Here is a 19,403-nt window from a genome sequence, read left to right as displayed (position 1 = left end):
ACCTCTAAGATCATATCAATCCATCTTATTTTTGAACTGCCACAAAGGAAATGCAATTTTTTCCATGTTCAAAGAGTTTTCCAGATAGAGGATTTTCCCCATACACCCATGAACAGAAGTTGAGAAAAAATGAGACAGAACTATTACTATATTCACCCAAGAAAACCCAAACTTACTTCTAGACCATGTACTGAGCACCTTTTTCCTGATTTTGATAATTTGACAAAAACTACCTGTTTAAAACTCCTTCAAATTTCAAACAAAATTTTATTTTCTATCTTGTATTTCCAGCATAGGGTGGGACACATAACAAATGCATTGACAACATGTTAAAGAACAATTTCATCTTTATCTTTTCTTCTGCAGTTTATTATATAAATTACGCTTTTCAACACTTAGAGCACTCACATTTCAGAACAGAAACACCAGTGCAAACAGTGGTTTGTCCAAGTGCAAGGAAGTTACTTGTCCCCACTGACAGCAGTGGGTGAGGCTCAAATATAACTCCTCAGTCCACAACAATAGTGTGACCTAAATGTGAGCACGTTGTAGTCAACAGAAATGCTGGACTTTGGTTGGTAGCAACCAAATACTTTGACAGGACAAACAAGAGAAGAACAAGTTGACCTCCAGCAGACCTGTGATTTCACTGGGATAGGAGACCACCTCCATCATTTTTCTGAACTGACATTACAAATAAGTGAATGCCAAACGTTCTATTTGATGCTCAAATCCAATTATCAAAACACAATAAAGCTCCCATGCAGGGAGGTATTGTACTTCAGTGAATGCCACAGGTTACCTTTGGCACATCATAGTCAGGACCTGAACACAAAAATAACCTGATCTGGCAGAGGATAAATGAGAAAGCTTGGAGAGCTTTCCCATCTCCAATGCCAAGAATTGTTGCTGAAAAATGTATTAAAACAAGACTGAATTACAGCAATCTCCTCTCCATTATACAGTACATACTAGACCCAAATTTTAATTACATCCAAGCAAAAGAAATCTTATTCAACCCAGAGATGCTAGCAACTGGGGCCATTGCCATGATATACAGGCCACTGTCAGAAGTAGTTATTAGGATCTTAGAAATCTGCATTCATTTATCTTAAGAAATTGTTGCAATGTAAAAACAAAATGAGACAATTAATAAATAAGATCTTTATTAATGAGTTTTCTTTTTCACATTCTTTAAAGTGATGTTCAATTGAAATCTGCATAGTCAAGAGTGCAAAAAAAAGAGATTCATATAAGTCAGACCCAAATGTGAACACTATTTTTTTTGAAGCAAGACTGGTCACAGTCATAGGAATAAAATAGAAATAAATGGCCAGGGAGATACGGAGGGGGTGGGGATGAGAACCACCAGGAAAATTCTCATCAGTAGACTTGTCTATTAATGAAGTCTTCACACAAAGACACACAACACTCATTCACATTCATGCGCACAACAGAATGTAAACCACAGAAGAAAGGTCCTTCCTCTGCTGAATGAAATGAAACAGAGCAAGATTATTTATGTATTTCACTGAGCATTGATCACCTATTCCAACAACGTACCCAGGTGGATAACTCAAGGTCCAGCCTTCTTCATGCCCTTATTACAATCACATTTCAGCCACCATCACACAGCAGGAACCAGGAAATCAAGAGTGTTTCCATAACACTGGGAATTATTCTTAACACACTCTTTTAAGCACCATCACCTCCCTTCCTTTTTAATTTTTAGTAGGACTACCCTTTTCTTTAGTGCTGTTGTTCATGGTTAGTTGGAAGAGCAGGTGAAGAGGATCCCTCCAAGCCCATGCAATGGCTCAGCCTGTGGAAGTGCAGCAGAACATCTCCACCTCCAGCTTCATTTCCATAAGCACAGGCAACACAGTCCCAGATCTCTCACATCAACACCACAATGTGACTCTGCAAGTAGTACTTTTAATATTTACACCATCTAGTGATTTAGCTGTGGTTCTCTGCATCATAACCATCATCTGAAAAAGCTAGAGGTAAAAAAACAAGAGGCATATCCCCTACATGATGGCTGTAGGTAGTAAAGACTGACCTCACAGTGGTGAGAAGCCACATCTTGCCTCCAGCTTGGATTTATGCAGCAGAGACACCACTCTACAGCTGAGCACAAGTTTGAATGCATTATTCTCTATGTTGGTCATTTGGAAAAGCCATCCAATGCCCTCACACTGAACTGCACCACACACAAACTGGGCTTAATGTTTTGCATGTGATTCTGCAGTAATAAACTTCATTTACAATTTATATTAGTTAGGTTTTGAATTATTCAGATGCACAATCTAGGACTGTGGGTAACTGATCATCAATATTCAATCATACCAGCTCAGGTTCAGGCAAGGAATAAGTCTCATTTATTTGCTTTGTGCCTACAGCCTTTAATCTGAGATTCAAGCCCAGAGGTCAAGAGAAAGTTTTTTGTGAAGTCAAACCAGTCAGAAATACATTTGCTGCCACGGGCATTGGAAACATAAGGCCTGAAGTATTTTGGAGATGTACAACAGGAAGTAAAAGAGATTCAGTACAACTTGCAGTGGTTTGTATTTGTCCAAGGACAAAACAAACTACACAGTGAAACTCAAACCCATTATAGCAAAATGGTGACTCCACAGCTGAAACTCCACCTTCATTTGGCAAATAAGAAGTAAAAGATGTCCAGCACAGGAAAGCACCAACCACAGCTCCCAGCCAGCATCAATAAAACATGCTGCAACACCCTTTCTTCAAAGATAACCTGCTTTCTCCTTGGGGAACTAACATTCAAATGCAGGGAAAAGCAGTCAGAAACTGGAAAGAGGGACTGAATTTTACCCCAGAAATAAGTGCCCTGGGCAGCCAGCAGCTGCCACACTGGGCAGATTTCAGGGCAAAACCACATAAAAGAATCCATCTTGTCCCATTTCAAATCACCAAAAATAAAACTGGCTAATGGGTGTGAGCTGGTAAATTTTCAAAAGCAGCAGTGGCAACCCATTTTTTTCCTGGAAACTTCATGGGCAAGTCTTCTGGCAGACCCAAAAATGAATGAAATTTGAAACACGATATTTAGTGCAGTAGTAGTCTTAATTTTTTTAAAAAGAAACTGTATTTCTTGTGTCACATCAGGGGTTTAATTCAAGAGATCAGTAGATTAAGACCACTTTTGTCATTAGTTCAAGATTTACTTTGGCACAGCTAATTTACACTATTTGTATTTGTGGTAATTATAAGGGCATCACAGTAGATATTTCCTTTACTATGGAAAATCCTAAAATAAATACAATTTAGTAGTCTGAATAAACCCACCTTACTCTAAACTAGAATGAAACAACTTTGTGGCCTGCTTGTGTTTCAGGAAAATATCCCACATATTCAGATCAGCCTCACTAGTTAAGACACATTAAAAGGAAACATTTCCCATTAAAGATGCCAAAAACTGGATTTAAATTTATTGCATGACGTTGCATAAGAAAGTGTATTATTGAAAAATGTAAGGCATCATGCAATTATCCATCAGCTAATTATTTATTATTCCTTGAAAGATGGTTATATACTCTAATATTATAAAACCAGTTTCAAAAAAGTACATAAAAAATTTAACATAAGCATTAAATATTTTTCACATGTTCATAGTTTTCAGCTGTTAAAAAGTGCATTCAAACATACTGTACTGGAAAGTTGCTCTGACCAAAAATGGTGCTGGAGACTCATTAAATTAAAAGCTGCAAAAGGATGTTGCATGGGATTAGAAAGCTCACAGGTTGTGGTATTTAAACTTACAAACTTGCTTGAAATAATTTTGCAATCCTCACACTTACAATTTAGCATCAATGATATAATTAGCTAAAAATGTGTATTTTTAAAATTGAACAGTCAAATGAATTCAAGTTACGTACACTGAGTGATCAAATAAGGAGCAGACAACATTGAGACCTGGGCCAGGATGTGCTGCTGTGATTTTGGCAGGGATCAGTTGATGTACTGGGCCATCCAGCGGAACCCCTCCCCGTAGCCTTGTCTCTTTAGCACACTGCACATGAACACCTCCAGGGGCCTGGCGTTCAGGTCCTTCAGTGGTGTGTTACCCTGCAGAGAAACACAAACATTCCCTTACAGTTCCCTTACAAGCAACACCTATTCCACATGGACATCTGCTTCTATGGAATGCCCTTATTTAACTTGCGTTTGACACTGGAATTTTGGAAAATAAATTAATCTAAAATCATAGAATGGGTTGGGTTGGAAGGGACCTTAAAGTTAATCTCATTTCAAATCCCTGCTATGGACAGGGACAGCTTCCACTAGACCAGATTGCTCCAAGCCCTGTCCTAAGTGGCATGAAAAGACTTTGTGGAATGGGGCATCCCCAGGTTCCCTGGGCCTGACACCTCCACAGAGAGACCAAAACACGTGACCTTAATAACAGTAACTTGCATATAAGAAATATACTATGCATGTTCTCACACACATCCATGCTGGAGAGGGAGAAGTACATGAAACCAGAATGGAATAGCAAACATGTGAAGAGCATTTTAGAGCTTGTTTTTGGTGTTCAGTCACAGCTCCCTGCTCTGTTTGCAACAGTTTACCAACCAGATAAAAAAAATCATTTGCTATAAATTTAAGGACTGACCAAAGCAAGAGTGCTTGCTTGCCAAGATCAGCACAGTGCAATAAAGCTGCTGTTCAACAGCAGATTCACAGTGGTGCTCATGATTCATCAACTACATGCAGTGTAAAGACCAGAAAAACAAGAGGGTAAAATACAGCAAACTAGAAAGTAAAGGTTTGTTCCTGCCTGACCTAAACTCTGACTGGCACTGAACTTTAAGGAAGGCACCTAAGAGTGAATGAGCAAAGGGGAGTTGCAAGGCAGGTGCCCGCAGCAGAGCTGGTCAGCTAATGGGAGCTGTGATTGGAAGCCACAGTGGAATGACTCTATCGGCTTCTTTCCAAGAGCCAAGGACACTGTGCATCATTTCTAATGCTCACAGGCAGAGTACTGAATTAACTTTATATTAAGAGGAGCTGAAGTATCACAAAGATCCTTACTAAAAATCTGCCTTGCTGCTACAGATGCCAGTAGGAACTTTTCCTTCCCACAACCTACAAACTTAAACTTCTATGATGATGTAAATCTGTCTCTAAGCTTCAGGCAAATATGTTAGGTGGAAAACTCTTAAAACTTGCACTTGAAACGAGAAAAGTCACTTACTGAAAGATTCTATTCAGTTTTCTCTTATAATTCACTCTAAATATAGCCTCTGAAAACTGCTTAAAAATAATGCGTAAGACAGTTGAAGTACTAAAAATTATTCTAGATACAAATACACGAGAAAATGTGGCATTACATACAACATAAAAAATTGTAGCAGACATGCATCTAACACACACACACAAAGAGACTCTGGGATCCATTCTATATACTATTATTATGTATTAACTACTTTATAAATTAGAAAAACATTTATTTTGTACAGCTGGAGCAAAACAGAGTCAACACACAAATAAGACAAACTAATTCCCTAAACAAAAAACCTCACCAAAAAAACCCAACCAAAAACCAAAACCAACCAAACAACAACAAATTTAAAGGAGCAATACCTTTCCTGTTGTCTGGCCATACAGACCAAATGTCTCTCGTAACCTCTCTTCACTGATGGCTTCAGGTCTGTCAATCTTGTTACCAAGAATTAGGATAGGCACATTAGCAATAGTTTCATCTGTCATTAGTGACTACAAAGGAATGGAGAAAGGAGGAATGATTAATTTAGAGTACAGGACAAATCACTACTACTCATTTGCAGGTGACAGCAGAGGTCTGTTGGGTATTTGAGCTTAGTTCTTAGAAGTTTAAACTTTTAAAAGCTTATTTAAACTTACATCAAGTTCTTCTTTTGATTCAAGTAATCTTTCGTGATCTGCACAGTCCACCAAGAACACAACACCATTAATTGCAGGCAGGTAGTTTTTCCACACTCTGCGAGCTACAGGGAAAATAAGAAACAAAAGGAAATTATCCCCAAATACAGAGCAATGCAAATGGGTAATTAAGAAGCAACCTGTGTGTGTGGGTTTATTAATTTGATTTTTTTCTTAATTCTTAGCTTATGTTGCCAATTTCTGGGATGCAATTTCGTATTTTACAAAGTTTGAAATCACAGAGCAAAATTATCATTCTCTCTAATGTTACCACTCTTCTATCCCACATGAATGCTGATGTATGTAAATGGTTTTTGTTTCCCCAAGAATTATGTCAAAGGTAAGTTTGAAAGTAAATGTCAGGAATTCAAAGTACAGAACTTTAGACTAATAACAATACACAGTATTAGTCAAAAGTTTCTCTTCTACTGTGCTCTTGCCAAATCATTTTTGTGATTTGTCATAAATGGTGGAGATGGGCAAAAGAGCAGCCAATGTCTTTTATGCTGTCAGAGAAGACTGTGGGAAGTCAGTCTCTGCAGCATGGCCATGTTTCTGACTGGAAGCAAACTCCAGCCCACTTCAGTGAGCTTAAGTGAGTCAGCACACACTCTTACCTTGAGCATGTCCACCCAGATCGAAGGTAGTGAAAGTCATGCCAGCAATTGTCAGCTCTTCTGAAGCTGGAAATACACAGAATTATGTTCTAGGTGAAGATTATACTTGGAAAAGTCTAGCCTTCTAGCACTTAGATTTTAATTTCTTTTGTTCTTCCCAGTATTTTGTTATTCAAGAAGAAAATCAGAGTAATATATTCTCTCAAAATCAACAGCACATTCATGTATCACCAAAATGTTATTAACCATTAAAGCATGTGTGAAATATCTACAATGCTAAGAACAGCAGAGTATTCCTACATTATTTATCCCTACATATTACACAAACAACAGTTGGCTCTGGCATCTTGTTTGCATAAAAGATTTTGCATTTGGCATTTTGTTTACAATACTATTTAAGGCTTCTCTTCTTCACATCCTTCCCAATTTCTCATCTCATTACTGGACTTTCCCAATCCACATTATCAACATGTGTTTAAGTTTTTCTTCTGCAAGGTTACCAGGATAACTATTATGCAGCAACCTCTGAGACACAAACACCGATTTTCCAATTATACAGAGAAGCCATTCCCAAAAATTTCAAGCCCCTATTTCTTGCAGCTTCTATAGCACAAACTCTCTGCTTCACTGTTCTGATTGTTACTCACCTCTTAATTTTAACTATAACACACCGAACTATCCTACACACATAGGATTTTTTTTAAGATTACTTGAACTATCCATGGATTGCAATCCCAAAAATCCCTTTGTGCCTTCCCAGTTACACTGGTGGTCTTATGATGTATAATCAGATCCTGCTTTTCTTGCAATCCCTCAAATACTTTCTAGCTAAGGGACAACACTATTAACTTACTGGGGTGTAACGTGGGGACATGCTGTCCCAGTCTGTCATCTTTGAGCATGTGCAGCAGTGTAGTTTTTCCAGCATTGTCCAGTCCAAGAAACACTAGTTTGCCTGATTTCTTGTACAGTCCTAGAACAAAAAAAGGTCCTAGTGACTAATCAGTTCAACCAGCAGGAATTCATTTCCAGCACTAGAGATAATTCTGCTCCTAGGAACAAAGTGTTACAGTCACGGTACAAAATACAAACCAGGCAAACTCCACCAGACTTTATCAGTGCCCTTTATCCATGTGATACAAACGACATTCCCACTTACCACAGACATGCTGCACCAAGTAACATGCAGCTTACAGGATGCCTGGCAGGAACAGGAGAGGCACACAATTGGTGTGAATATGTCAATAGTGGAAATGCATTGCATTATCTTAGGATAAGCATGGCAGAACAGGACTAAATGCTACCAGTGTAGTTTATTCTGCCCCAGCAAAATGACAGCTCTGCTCACGGGTGCTGGAGAGGTGGGCACAGACACAGCACTAATGGCAGGCTCTGGACCATGGACCATCCTGAACCTGAACTCTGTTCAGCTGCCTCCAATTATAGCAAAACACTCATCTGAGACAAAAAGAAAGTTCAGACCTCAAACAGAATAATATGGAGAAATTGGATTCAACATCAATAATCACAATTTGTGTATGAATTCTTTAATATTGATTAACATATTATATGGACAAAAAGTAACTTTCATCCACACCCCCAAGAAAACTGTTGTCTACATCCTGAATGGCATCGTCAGGGCACTTCTGATACACTTTGTCCCATGTGACAATGCTTTCCTAACAGGAATAAGAAAATTTATTTTCATTGGTTGTCATGTTTATAAAAATGCCTTCTGCTTTTCTTCTTCCCCTCCACTTGTAACCCCAGAAATGCAACAGTTGCTGTGAAGGGAAGGAAAGATGTTTAAAACACCAACACCATATTCTCTTAAATTGGAGATTATCAAAGGGCAATTCTCTTACAACTTGTCAACACTGTATCCTCTGCCAGAATTACTTTGCATTGCTTCAAACTCATTGATATTCTAAGTAAACCATTAATATAAATTAAATTTAAAACCAAAAAATACCAATCCTGCTCTGTACTGAAAAAAACCTATCTTCTGTAATGTGCTATCCTCATGTGTGTCGGGATGTTCACAGCCCCACCGATGCCGTGGCATTTCCAGGGACAGAGGTAGCTCTGCCCGGCAGACCTTTACACCACTGCTGTTTGTTCACCTCTCCCTCTGCCTTTAAACTAATCTCAGGGATCACATTCCAGCTGGACATGTTTTGTAACTTGCAGGAATGAATATTCTCTCCTATCCCTCATCCTGTTTCATTAATGGTCTTTATTACTCCAGGTCCTGTAGAGTGTCTTCACAGCTCCTTCAAAGACAACTCTTAATTCCCAAACTCACCTTCTCACATGCCCATATATATATTAACAATTAAACTACAGAGTAGAGGAGAAAGTGTTAATGTTTACAGAGAAAGAAGTGGACAAACATTTTCCTATAGTAACTTACATCACAGGAGAAACCCCAGTTCACACTCACCTTATGAGTGAAACAAAACTCTACTAACCTATAGGAAAACAATAATATTTTTGCCACTCTCAGCCTGCACATCCAGGAGTCTTTGCTTCGCAGTCAGATGTTGCTGGTTTCACCAAAACATTTAAAGCTTCCCAAGTGTCTTTCAGAGAAGCACAAGACTAACAAGCAGCCATACTTTGGCTACTGGCTACACCAAGACCTGAATTTTTATATGTACATATAAATCAAAAAATGTTTTTGTGCATTCCAAAAGTATACTTGTGCAGCTCTTCCTAAAGTGATCACATTAGCCTTCTGACAGGACAGCAGAGAGAACTGTGAGGAGTTTCCCAAATGTTATGATCTGCCTTCTTCAACTCTAAATATAACTGAGAATGCAAAGAGCAAGTGTTTATTTTAGAGAAAGAGGGACATAAAAGAGGAAGGTACTTGAAGCTCCTCTGTCTTTCAGCAGAATTAGCCTTTGCTTGCACAGGAATGGAAGAGCAGCCCAGTGTGCAGTAATCACTGTGCAGCTAAGGAAGAGGAGATAAGAAAGATTAGTCAACTTAGTTAAAATTTCACTGGCTAACATTTTGATAGCAGACCAAGGGTCTGACATTCAGTGCAAAACTTTAAACTTTCAACTGATAAAAAGGTAGGTGGCACAGCTTGCTATGACTTCTTAGCCTCAAATGCTTTGTGACCACTTCAATAAAATCCTTTGAACTTGGAAATTATGCCTTTTACCTATGTGATCCTTTTTTTAGTAACCTAACAATAATTTTCCTCATGGTTTTGAGGGGTTTTTTTACCTTGAACTGATATGCATTGCAGACTTTTTGGTCAGGGAATAATTTTCTGAGGCTCTTGAGTTGATGCCAGTAAAGTTTCAAACTAATTTCTATAACCAAATATTACTATCTACCCAGCAGTCTTATTTGATGATAACAGAGGTGAACAGATATTTTACACAAGAATATCAGAAAGGAAAAGCCCCAAATAATAATGACTTACCTAAAAACTGCAATACACTACTGAAACCACTGTAAATCCAATCAAATAGGAACATATCTGAATCTTATAGTCTGAAATAAAGAGAAAACATAATGCATTTAAGTTCTGTCAGAAGAGTACATTGTAAAATATTTATAGGTAACGAAAGTAATTTAAAATCCTGTGTTAAAAATAAAAAAAAAAATCTTAGTTTTGGTAAACTGTATCACAGATCAGTTAAGTGACAACCGCAAAGATTTTTCCCTCCCTTGGGAAAACACTACATGGACTAAAGTCTTTGCAGTAAAATAATTTTATCCAAAGTACAATTTGTTGAAGGTATGTGATGATCCACTGAAGATTCTAAATAGGATTTTCACTTTTCAACTGGGAAAAGGTGGCACTTCAGAGAGGGCACTAGAGGCCTATCACTGCAGATTTAGTGCTCCAACCACCCCTGAAAGCTGCTGGGGGGAAAAAATACCAAAGGCAGTAAAAGGTGACGAAGTTTTGCGGAGCTGAATCTAGAGAAGTTTGATACCAAATAAATCCTTGTCCACACAGAACCTGTCTGTTTGCCTTTTTATGGAAAACAACAACTTAGCATAAAGCATTGGAATAACCTTTCAAAGTCAGTGACCTCCTATATTGCCCTGCAGAGGCTGCTGCAATTCAAAACTTAAATGCAAACGTTTTATTTAAAAAAACCACCAGATCCCTGTATTTTCCCACTGAGTTCCTTCAGCTTAGATTCAAGAACAGAAGAATGAGCTGAGAGCCAGTACTAGGTTCATTGTGTAGCCATGACTGATTAATTTCCTAGCTTTCATCTTAATTTCCTCATTATCTAAAGAGAAGATAATCACAGAACCATTGAGGTCGAAAAAGACCTCTAAGATCATTGAGTCTAACTGTTAGCACAGCATCACTGTGGTCAACACTTAAACCAAGTCCCCATGGGCCACATCCACAGGACTTCTGAGTGCTTCCAGAGATGGTGAATCCACCACCACTCTGGGAAGCCCAGAGTTTGGCCACCCTTTCAGTGAAGAAATTTTTCTGAATATCCAGTCTGAATCTTTGCTGGCAGAACTTGAAGCTGTTTCCTCTTGTCTTGTCACTTGAGAGAAAACACCAGTCCCAACCTGGCTACAACCTGTCAGGGAGTTGTAGAGAGTGATGAGAGTGATTTCCCCCTGAGCCTCCTTTCTCCAGGCTGAGCTCCCTCAGCTGCTCCTCATCAAACTTGTGCTCTAAATCAGACTGAAAGCACTAGTTTGACACAGTGAAGTGTGAGTATTTTAATTGTATTGGAGACTAAAAGGCAACATCCTTAGAAGCCTTTAGCCAGCTAATTGCTACTGGAATGCATGACCCCTGTGGACACTGGAGTCTGACTGCCCTGGAAAAACTGGACTGCACTGCTAAATACAGCTGGCAGAGGCATCCACACTGCTACAGGTTCTCACTACACTTCTTTAGAAGCGGCAGGGCTGCCTTGGGGTGTCACAAGAGGACTTCAGGGCAGCTCTGAGCCTGGAGCACAGCACACAGGAGTCAAAACACAGGTCTGAACCAGCCCAAAATCCAGGTATCCGTCACAGCAACTACACTCGTGACGAAGAGTTTCTTTGTTATGCAACAACAGGTACATCATACAAAGATAATGTGGAAAGAGGAGTGAATATTTAAATGACCTTTGCTTGCACTGGAACAAAATCTGGTCAGATGAACAAGCACCAGGTGTCTTGGTTTCGCCACAACTAACCCTTAAACCTTTAACCACATCTACGTTATTCTGAACAACACAGCAGCTGCAACAGGCACAATTTTTAAGAATACAAATCAAATATGCTTGTAAATGCATAAACACCAGTTACACAATGTCATGACTGAAACTGTCCCTTGCATGGCTAAAAATCAAAGGTCAAGAATAAGCAAACATGGCAGAACACACACGTCAGCAGATTTATTTATTGCTTGAGCAAAATACCAATCGAGAAAATCCTCTGTGGGGCTTAGGGAAACGATCGACTCAAATAACCTGCAAATCAGGGCAAACTGCGTGATGTAAGAGAAGCGCTCAGATTACTGAGGTGAGAATAACTTCACTGCTCAGTTGTATTAACCTGTTCCATCTATTACACTTAGGTTTACAAAAAAAAAAAATCAACCAAAACAATCTTCATGCATTACAGAAAAAACTTTAAAGGGTGAGATTCTAGCAATTAACCTGAGAACAGGATTACTCTTACAAACACAGCTGAAGTGGCATTAATACTGATTCAATTTCCATCACCATAAGAAAAGTGGTGCTGGAAAGAGAGCTATCCAAACCCTCCCAGAACAACCTCCATATCAGCTGGCAGCAGTTAAAGGAAAACACTTTCAAAATGGGAAAAAATTGCACAGCTAATTGTAAAGGCACACAAGTAATATTTGAATAGAGATATTAAATCTACTCTTATCACACAGGAAAAGCAACTATATAATTCAGAGCTGTGTCAAATCAAAGCATTACAAAACCAGAGTGGCTCTGCTCTGGTTTTGAGAGTTGCTATGCTGAGGGCAAATTCAGGGAAGAACTGAGGTGTTGAATATATATGGACTCAAACTCTCAAGCTCATGTTAAAAACACCATGAAAGCAGAACAACGAAGACCCAGAAATAACTGCTCACAAGCCATGATGGAGACAAAGATATTATTTTAAAGTTATTTCATGGGTTGATTTGAAAATAATCCACTGGAAGCAGACAAAAGCTTTGAATGAAAAGCTGTGCTGGCCCAAGATAGTCTTTCAAATACTTTTACAGACATCACCAACTCACTGTGTCTCCACTACAAAGACACCAAAGTTAACTTCCTAGTATCCCTTCAGTAACACATGTCTACCACTGAAAAACGACCCCAACAACCCTGGTCAATGTCATTTCATCAGCAAAGCATCACCCAGTAACTCCTGTGGAGCCAAGTCCACCACTCCATAGACCAAGGATGTGGGTTCACCGACTGTAAGCTGTGGAGAACGAGGAATTCCCACACTGTGGCTCTGGTAACATTTGGGCAGCCTCCTGAAAGGAAAGCTGCTGACAGCATGGACTAGCAAGCAAACTCACTCACACCTCTTTTATCTTCTGAAAAGTAGGAAATTTTTTCCTCCTACACTCAACTTGCTTCTTTTCTACCTAAAAATTCATCATTTCACTTCCAAACCTTAGGACAGCATTCACTTCTCAAGACTTTCAAAGTTAAGCTAAGAGACATCTTAGCTTAAAGAGAGTTTTAAATGCCTTTATTGAATAGTTAGGAAACAGCAACCAGTGACAACCAAGTGAACAGCTCTTGCATGAACTGGGAACACACTGCTACACCTATGTGGGGACTGTCAGCAAGAACCAGGCAAGAAATCTCAGTCCAGCCCGAGAGCACCAAACCTGCACCTTAGCCACAGTTCAGTCTGAAACCACAACCTGCAAGCAACAGCTTCAAGCCTACTGCTAAGGGTTTATTTTTAGTTTTTCAAGTAGGATGCAAGTATGATCACTTAAAAGTTATAATTTCTCACATGATCACTGTAACATTGTAAAATATTACCACCGGCAACAAAGTCAAAATCCCTAGGAAACTCAGTGGATAAACTGAGATTCTACAACACAGTTTATTCTTTGATTTGAAACTGCATTTGGATGTTGTATTTTAAAAGCTGAGGAAAGGCACAGTTAGAAAATGATGTAACAACATAGACTTTAAGTATTTTAATAATTTTTTGACAGCAACTCATTTTTGAGACAGCAGAGTTTACCTGTGAAGACAGGACTACAACTGCACCCTGAGGCAGAGGTTTAGGCAGCCCTGGCTGACAAAGCCCAGCTGTCAGAGCACATCCTTGCTGCAAGGCTGCTGCACCATTCACTGGCTTATGAACAAAACCCTTAAAAGCAAGAACTTCTGAAAATATAACAGTACTTCAAACAAGTATTGCCAGGTCGATACACCATGGCAGACGGCTGCCCAGGGAGGCTGCAGGGCATCTGTGGGTTATGAGGTTACTTAACGCACCTCACCATCGCAGACCTATTGAGGCATTGCTGTTCGGGACCTGCGCGCACCGTGACAGCCTCAGGGACCGGCCGCTGCCCCCGCGGCCCGAGCAGCCCCAGGGCTGTGCCGGGGGGAAAACAAGAGGGAGGGGGTATAAGGGATAGGAGGGAAGGGAGGGGAGCGCTCGCCCCCAGCCCCGTCGCGGTGCGCTGCCCGCGGCCCCGCGCAGGCCGCAGCTTGTCGGGGCGCGCAGGGACCCCCGGCCAGGCCCAGCCGCGGCCCGGAGGCCGCTCCCAGCAGGACACGGGAATAGCCCAGCGCCCTACGGGGCTCGCCCGGCTTCACCACCGGCCGGGGAGAACAGACCCCTCACCGCCCGCCCCGCCCACCCACGGCCGAGCTTGAGGTGCTCCGGGACTCGGGCAGCACCGACACCCACCGACACCGACACTCACCCGCGGCTGCTCCCGCTCCGCCCCCCACGGCTCCTTCCGGCACCGGCGCCCGCGGCGCAGACTCGGGTGGGCTCGGCTGCGTTCGGATGGGGGGGCGTCGTCTCGGCTGGGTTCGGCTGGGCTCGGCTCGGTTTAGTGTGACTCGGCTGGGTTCGGTTCGGCTTCGCTCGACTCCGCCCCTCCGCGTGCCCGCCCCGCCCCGCCCCTGGCCTCGCCCCTAGCTCCGCCCCTTAAGCCGCAGGGCCGCTCCCGGAAGTGCCACGTGTCCGCAGTGCGGCTGCGCGCGCCGCCCGGCAGTTCCGGTGGGTCCGTCCCCCCCACCCGGGCCGGCGCCGCCACACGGGCGGCTACGAGCGCACCCGGCCGAGCCATGGCCCAACCCGCCGGGGCCCCCGCCGGCCAGCACCCCTACAGCAACGGTGAGTGCGGGGCAGGCCCGCGGGGCCTGGCGCGGGATATGGCCTGACGCGGGATATGGCCTGGCGGGGACGGCTCCCTCACCGCGGCGCTTCCCCCGGACCCAGGCCGCCCTTCGCCCTGAGGCAGCGGGGGCAGGGCCCGGTGCCCGCGGGCAGAGAGCGGGGAGGGGGTTCCGGGGACGGCCCGTTCGCTGCCCAGGTTGCTCGGCTACACCCGGCTGAGCTCGGCGGTGCCCTCCCTGCAGCCCGGACACCCGCGGCCCAGGGCGAAACGCAGCTGAATTAGGGAGGAAAGCAGGAAAGGAGCGGCAGCGGAGCTGGGATCCTGGTGTGACCCCGGGGGCGGCGTGGGGCGGTGGGAGCGGGGGTGAAGTGCTGTCGGGCCGGGCCCTGCCCTAAGTGTCACTGAAGAAAACACAGAGCGGTTCATTAGGTAGAATAAGTCTTCATTCTGATTTACTTTCATGGTAGAAGTATCCCAGAGTGCGTTTGTCTGTCAGCGTGAACGACAGCGTTTTTCAGAGAGAGCCTGTGTCTGTGCTGCCAGGGTAACATGCACAGCTCGAGCTGCTCCGGAGTGTCCCTTAGCCCGGGTGGGTCCCTGTCGGTGACACGGATGACACAGCTGAGGTTTGACCCTTTGGAACGGTGCTGTACATGTGGCACTCTGGTTATCGCTGAGCTCAGCCTGCGCCGCTGCGGGGTTTTCTTATCTTGTCATTCTCGTAAAGCCGACATTATCTGGTTCTGTGTGCTGCAAGCTGGGAAAGTGTTAATTACTGTCTTCCCCTCAAAATGTGTTTCTGCAAAACGAGATATTGAAGGTGAGACTGAACTTACTAGCCAGTGTTTTAATATAGGAATAAGAAATTCAAGGCCATCCTTGTCTCTGTGTCTGTTTTCATTGCATGTGTGCAAATCTGTGCTGATGGAAGTGTCTCCTGATTTCACATACACATCCTCTGCACTTGCTTCCTTAATTATACACTTGTGTGTTTCAGTAGCTGTGCTGCATCATAAGCAGTTCAGTTATAATGAGTTCTTTTGATTTTTCTTCCCCCTCCTCCTGCACAGTCTGTTTATTGCTTTTTTTTCAAAGTCATCAGTAAAATGACAATTTGCAATTAACCGTGTAGCTGCTTCTAGGGTCAAGAGAGTGGGAAGAGTATGAGAGAGGAGAGAGGCTCTGTCCTGGAGAGCTTATGGTCTGAGCAGAGGCTGTGCAAAGAGAGTGTTAGGTGATGGAGTAACTGAGTGGGATGATTTACAGACTGGCGTTGCTTTATGTTTGCTCATTTCCCTAGTGTCAGATTAAGCACATAATGGATGTTATGGAGAGGCAGTTGTGAAAGAGGAATACTACTCAGCTACTCAGCTGTCAGGTGTATGAAAAATAAAGAACTGAAATGTAGAGTTATGCAAATACTAGGTAAAAAAATTAAACAATTGTTACGGTATGTTAGAGATAAGATTTGGATTGCTGGCCTTTGAAATAAACCAAATTGTTCAAGCATGGACTGTTCATAGCATTGTTTAAAATACATGTTGAGACGGTGCTGTGATCCTTGACTGTTACACTAACACTAAAGCTTTATAAAACAGTTTTGGGGGTACTGAGTGCTGTAGTGTGCTTACAGTGGTCTGTGAGGAAAGAAAACTGTCAGCAGGATGATAAATTGGTGTATAGCTGTCACCCCTTCCTCACAACTTGTTGCTTGCTGAAGTGTCTGAGTTTGCATGTCCACTAAGGCAGTAAATTGTCAGCAGCACCGTGTGCTGCCTGGGAAATTGTTTAGCACAGAGCTTTGGGTTGCTTAGCAACAACCTTCCTCTCCTTCATTTCTGTTTGTCTTTTAATAGGACCAGTATTCTGTATTCATTTTATTGCAGGTGTCTAATTTGCTTTCCAGTTGATAGACCTGAAGTGCAAACAAGGAGAAACAATTCTTTCAGAAATGTTTTTGCTCCTCTCGTGTGATACCTTAGCATGGTACTTTGATGACATGAGGTGCTTTAGGAGCTATTTGATTTGGAATCCACTGGGTCAAAGTCAGATGAAGTGGACACTGATGGTGACTGATTCAACGGCATTTGTTGGGATGTAACTTTTGTTTGTCTTTGCACTCCCTGGAACTTGGAGAGCTTGTGGCTGGCAAAAATGATGTGCTGAGTAACTGGCTTAGAGTAGGGGACGGTGAAATTCTGTGTGGCGGAAAATATTACTTGGATCCTGGCTTTCCACATTAATACTTTGACCATTTTCTAAAACCATCAGATGAACTTCGTATATATTCTGGTGCTATTCCCGATCTCTTAGAAATGTTAAATGGCCTTGTGTTGTTGTTGTTGAGGAGACTTTTGCTGTTAAATAGATGGCCTTTCTTCTATTGCTAATTCATTTCTGTGATCTCCGAGTGCTGGCTGTTTTGCTGCTGTGCAGGTGAAGTGGTTCTTCAATCCACACAGAATTCCTTGTTTGTTTCTGGCTTCACAGAAAACCGGAAGTATTTGGGGGAAGCTGAACAGCCTAAATACTCTGTGATGGGTCTCAGTAAAGAGGTCAGGTCAAGATGGGTATCTGGCAGCAACCAAACAGCAAGTCCTGAAAAGTTCTTGTGCACTGTGAAACTCTTTGTAAAGGGGTTTTGTCCCTTAGTGCTATTTCTATAGCTTTTTTTTGGCAGCTTTCTGCAGACTTTTCTTGTAAACGTGAACTATTACATGAAGGTGACAAGACTTTTCATTGTGCTTCTGACTTTAAAAATAAAAATTGAAACTGGAACATTGTTCTGTGGTGAATTTTATTTATATTTTTTCATATAAAGTGCCATAGAAAATATCAAGTAGGTCAGTTTTTGATATCACCTCACTTCCACTGTTTTATCCTCAAGCAGGGAAAACAATGCATAAGAGAGCAATCCAGATATTCTGATTTCTGCCTGGGATAGAGAGTCATGCCTTAAGGTGAAAAATCAAGTTACTAAATCAATTTGTATTTGTTCTGTACTTTTCCTACAGTATATAGTGATGATGTTGTATCAGTGTTTGTGCAGATGCAGTCAGAAGGTTTGATAAGAATTCATAATTTTTAAAGCTAGCAAGTTTAATTGCCAGTGGGGTTTGTATATTGATTGTTGGAAACCCGTCTGATAGACTGCAGGGTAGTTTTTGAAGGTTACTCATAACTGTAAGCATTTTCATTTTTGAAGCTTTCTCTTTAAACACCCTTGATTTTAGAGAATTATTAATTGCAAATAACTGTGAGCAGCATTGTCAGGACAGTAGGGTATAACTGGATTTTCTAACCGAATGATAAATTGCATGTTGAAATTAATGGTTGGAAAATAATATGGTGTGTACCTTTTATGCACAAGTAAGAGGCAGTGAGGATGAGATCACTGACACTGTAGTAGTTATATGGACCTGTGCAATATTCAGTAAATTAACAGCTGTGTGTGACCCAGAGGCCAAGGTTTTCTAGGGAATGAGGAGCTGAATGATCAGTGCAGTGTTTGTCCTAACTAAGAATTTCAGTGTATTCTGCATTTATGTCAGAAATGTGTGAGTTACTTTAACTTGGAAATCTGAACTTACTCACATTTTAGAATTTAGCCACTGCATTTCATTAGGAAACCAACCATCTTTTTTTTTTAATGTGTAACTGTTTGTGTGGAATGTATCTAAGCTGTGTTTTTAGGGGATGAGGAGAGCCACAGTGTGACTGGCTGAACTGAGTGATAAAACATTGGAAAGTATTTTGGTAGTTGAGAGCTCATAGCTGGCTGTGGCCTGCAGTATCTGGTGTGCTCTGCTCAGAAGGAATTCACTCAAAAATTGATAGTCTCTCTTCAGCATGTCCATTCTGTGGCAATTATATGAACAATCCATTTCTTGATGGAGCTCTTATTGCACTGGAAATCCCATGGGATTCTGTCAACCTCTACCTCTGTAAAGCAGGAATCTGGTGGTGTTATTGCCTATGTTGTTTACTCTTTGGAGAGTTATTAACCTTTTTTTCAATTTTTTTCTTCAAATGAGTAAAACTTGGTTCATGTATACCAACCAACAAATGTGTAAAGAGCATCATCAACCTGTCATCAAACCATCAATTCCAGACTGGTGAATTATTTTATGATAAACTTACCCTTCATTCTCTGTTGGTGACCAGTTGGCCACTCACATGAGCAGTATGTGTGTGAACAGTTCTCTTACTAAAATTAACTGCAGAAGCTTTCATAGATGAACTCAGTCACTTGAGAAGTAGCATGGTGACCTATACTGGTACTTGGCTGGCGGTGTTGTTGTGGTAAGCTGATGTGTTTGTTGGTGTCAGACATCATGTGAAATGGAGCTCTTACGCAATGGATCTTCTGCTTTTGGTCTCCTTGTGTGTGCTGCTGCTAGTGGTGTGGGACAGTGCTCCTCTGTGGGCAGCTTGCTTTTGGGGGCTCCTCAAGACTGGATGGGATCCTATGTGGGTTTCAATTCAGGAGCATTGTTGGTACTGGAATGCTTAGTGGTTTC

The 19,403-nt window shown here is 41.8% G+C and overlaps 2 protein-coding genes across 15 annotated transcripts in view; one reads left to right on the top strand and one right to left on the bottom strand.

Annotated features, from left to right (window-relative positions):
• Positions 1 to 247: 247 nt before the first annotated feature.
• On the bottom strand, positions 248 to 14,711 carry SAR1B (secretion associated Ras related GTPase 1B). Of its 5 annotated transcripts, XM_086851527.1 has the most exons (9): positions 14,445 to 14,468; positions 14,024 to 14,126; positions 13,767 to 13,895; positions 9,985 to 10,055; positions 7,399 to 7,518; positions 6,546 to 6,611; positions 5,890 to 5,993; positions 5,611 to 5,742; positions 248 to 4,092 (listed from the first exon to the last, which is right to left on the bottom strand). In XM_086851527.1, exons 4-9 carry the CDS (start codon positions 10,037 to 10,039, stop codon positions 3,976 to 3,978), a joined length of 594 nt encoding a protein of 197 aa, XP_086707653.1. In that variant the 5' UTR covers positions 10,040 to 10,055; positions 13,767 to 13,895; positions 14,024 to 14,126; positions 14,445 to 14,468; the 3' UTR covers positions 248 to 3,975. The 5 variants fall into 5 exon arrangements, with proteins under 5 accessions (XP_086707653.1, XP_086707651.1, XP_086707652.1 ...); XM_086851525.1 differs by lacking the exons at positions 13,767 to 13,895; positions 14,024 to 14,126 and having other exon boundaries at positions 14,461 to 14,711; XM_086851526.1 differs by lacking the exons at positions 13,767 to 13,895; positions 14,024 to 14,126.
• The window catches only part of SEC24A (SEC24 homolog A, COPII component), a 23,865-nt gene continuing 18,978 nt past the window's right edge, over positions 14,517 to 19,403 (top strand). For 6 of the 10 annotated variants that reach the window (XM_086851519.1, XM_086851518.1, XM_086851515.1 and 3 more), the window contains exon 1: positions 14,517 to 14,879. In XM_086851519.1, the coding sequence (XP_086707645.1) occupies positions 14,831 to 14,879 (49 nt within the window). In that variant the 5' untranslated portion in view covers positions 14,517 to 14,830. The other 4 variants (XM_086851520.1, XM_086851522.1, XM_086851523.1 and 1 more) reach the window with 3 other exon arrangements.

This window comes from Cyanistes caeruleus, chromosome 15, assembly GCF_971803275.1.
Source record: "Cyanistes caeruleus chromosome 15, bCyaCae1.hap1.1, whole genome shotgun sequence".
NCBI lineage: Eukaryota > Metazoa > Chordata > Aves > Passeriformes > Paridae > Cyanistes > Cyanistes caeruleus.
This window is presented reverse-complemented; position numbering and strand designations above follow the sequence as displayed.

Excerpts from the sequence above, each read along its gene's own strand:
- SAR1B (XM_086851525.1), bottom strand. The coding sequence starts at position 10,039 with ATGTTCCTATTTGATTGGATTTACAGTGGTTTCAGTAGTGTATTGCAG. Across the intron at positions 7,519-9,984 it reads TAGTGTATTGCAGTTTTTAG|GACTGTACAAGAAATCAGGC; the intron begins GTAAGTCATTAT and ends TTTTTGTTCTAG. Across the intron at positions 5,743-5,889 it reads AATCAAAAGAAGAACTTGAT|TCACTAATGACAGATGAAAC; the intron begins GTAAGTTTAAAT and ends ATTCCTTTGTAG.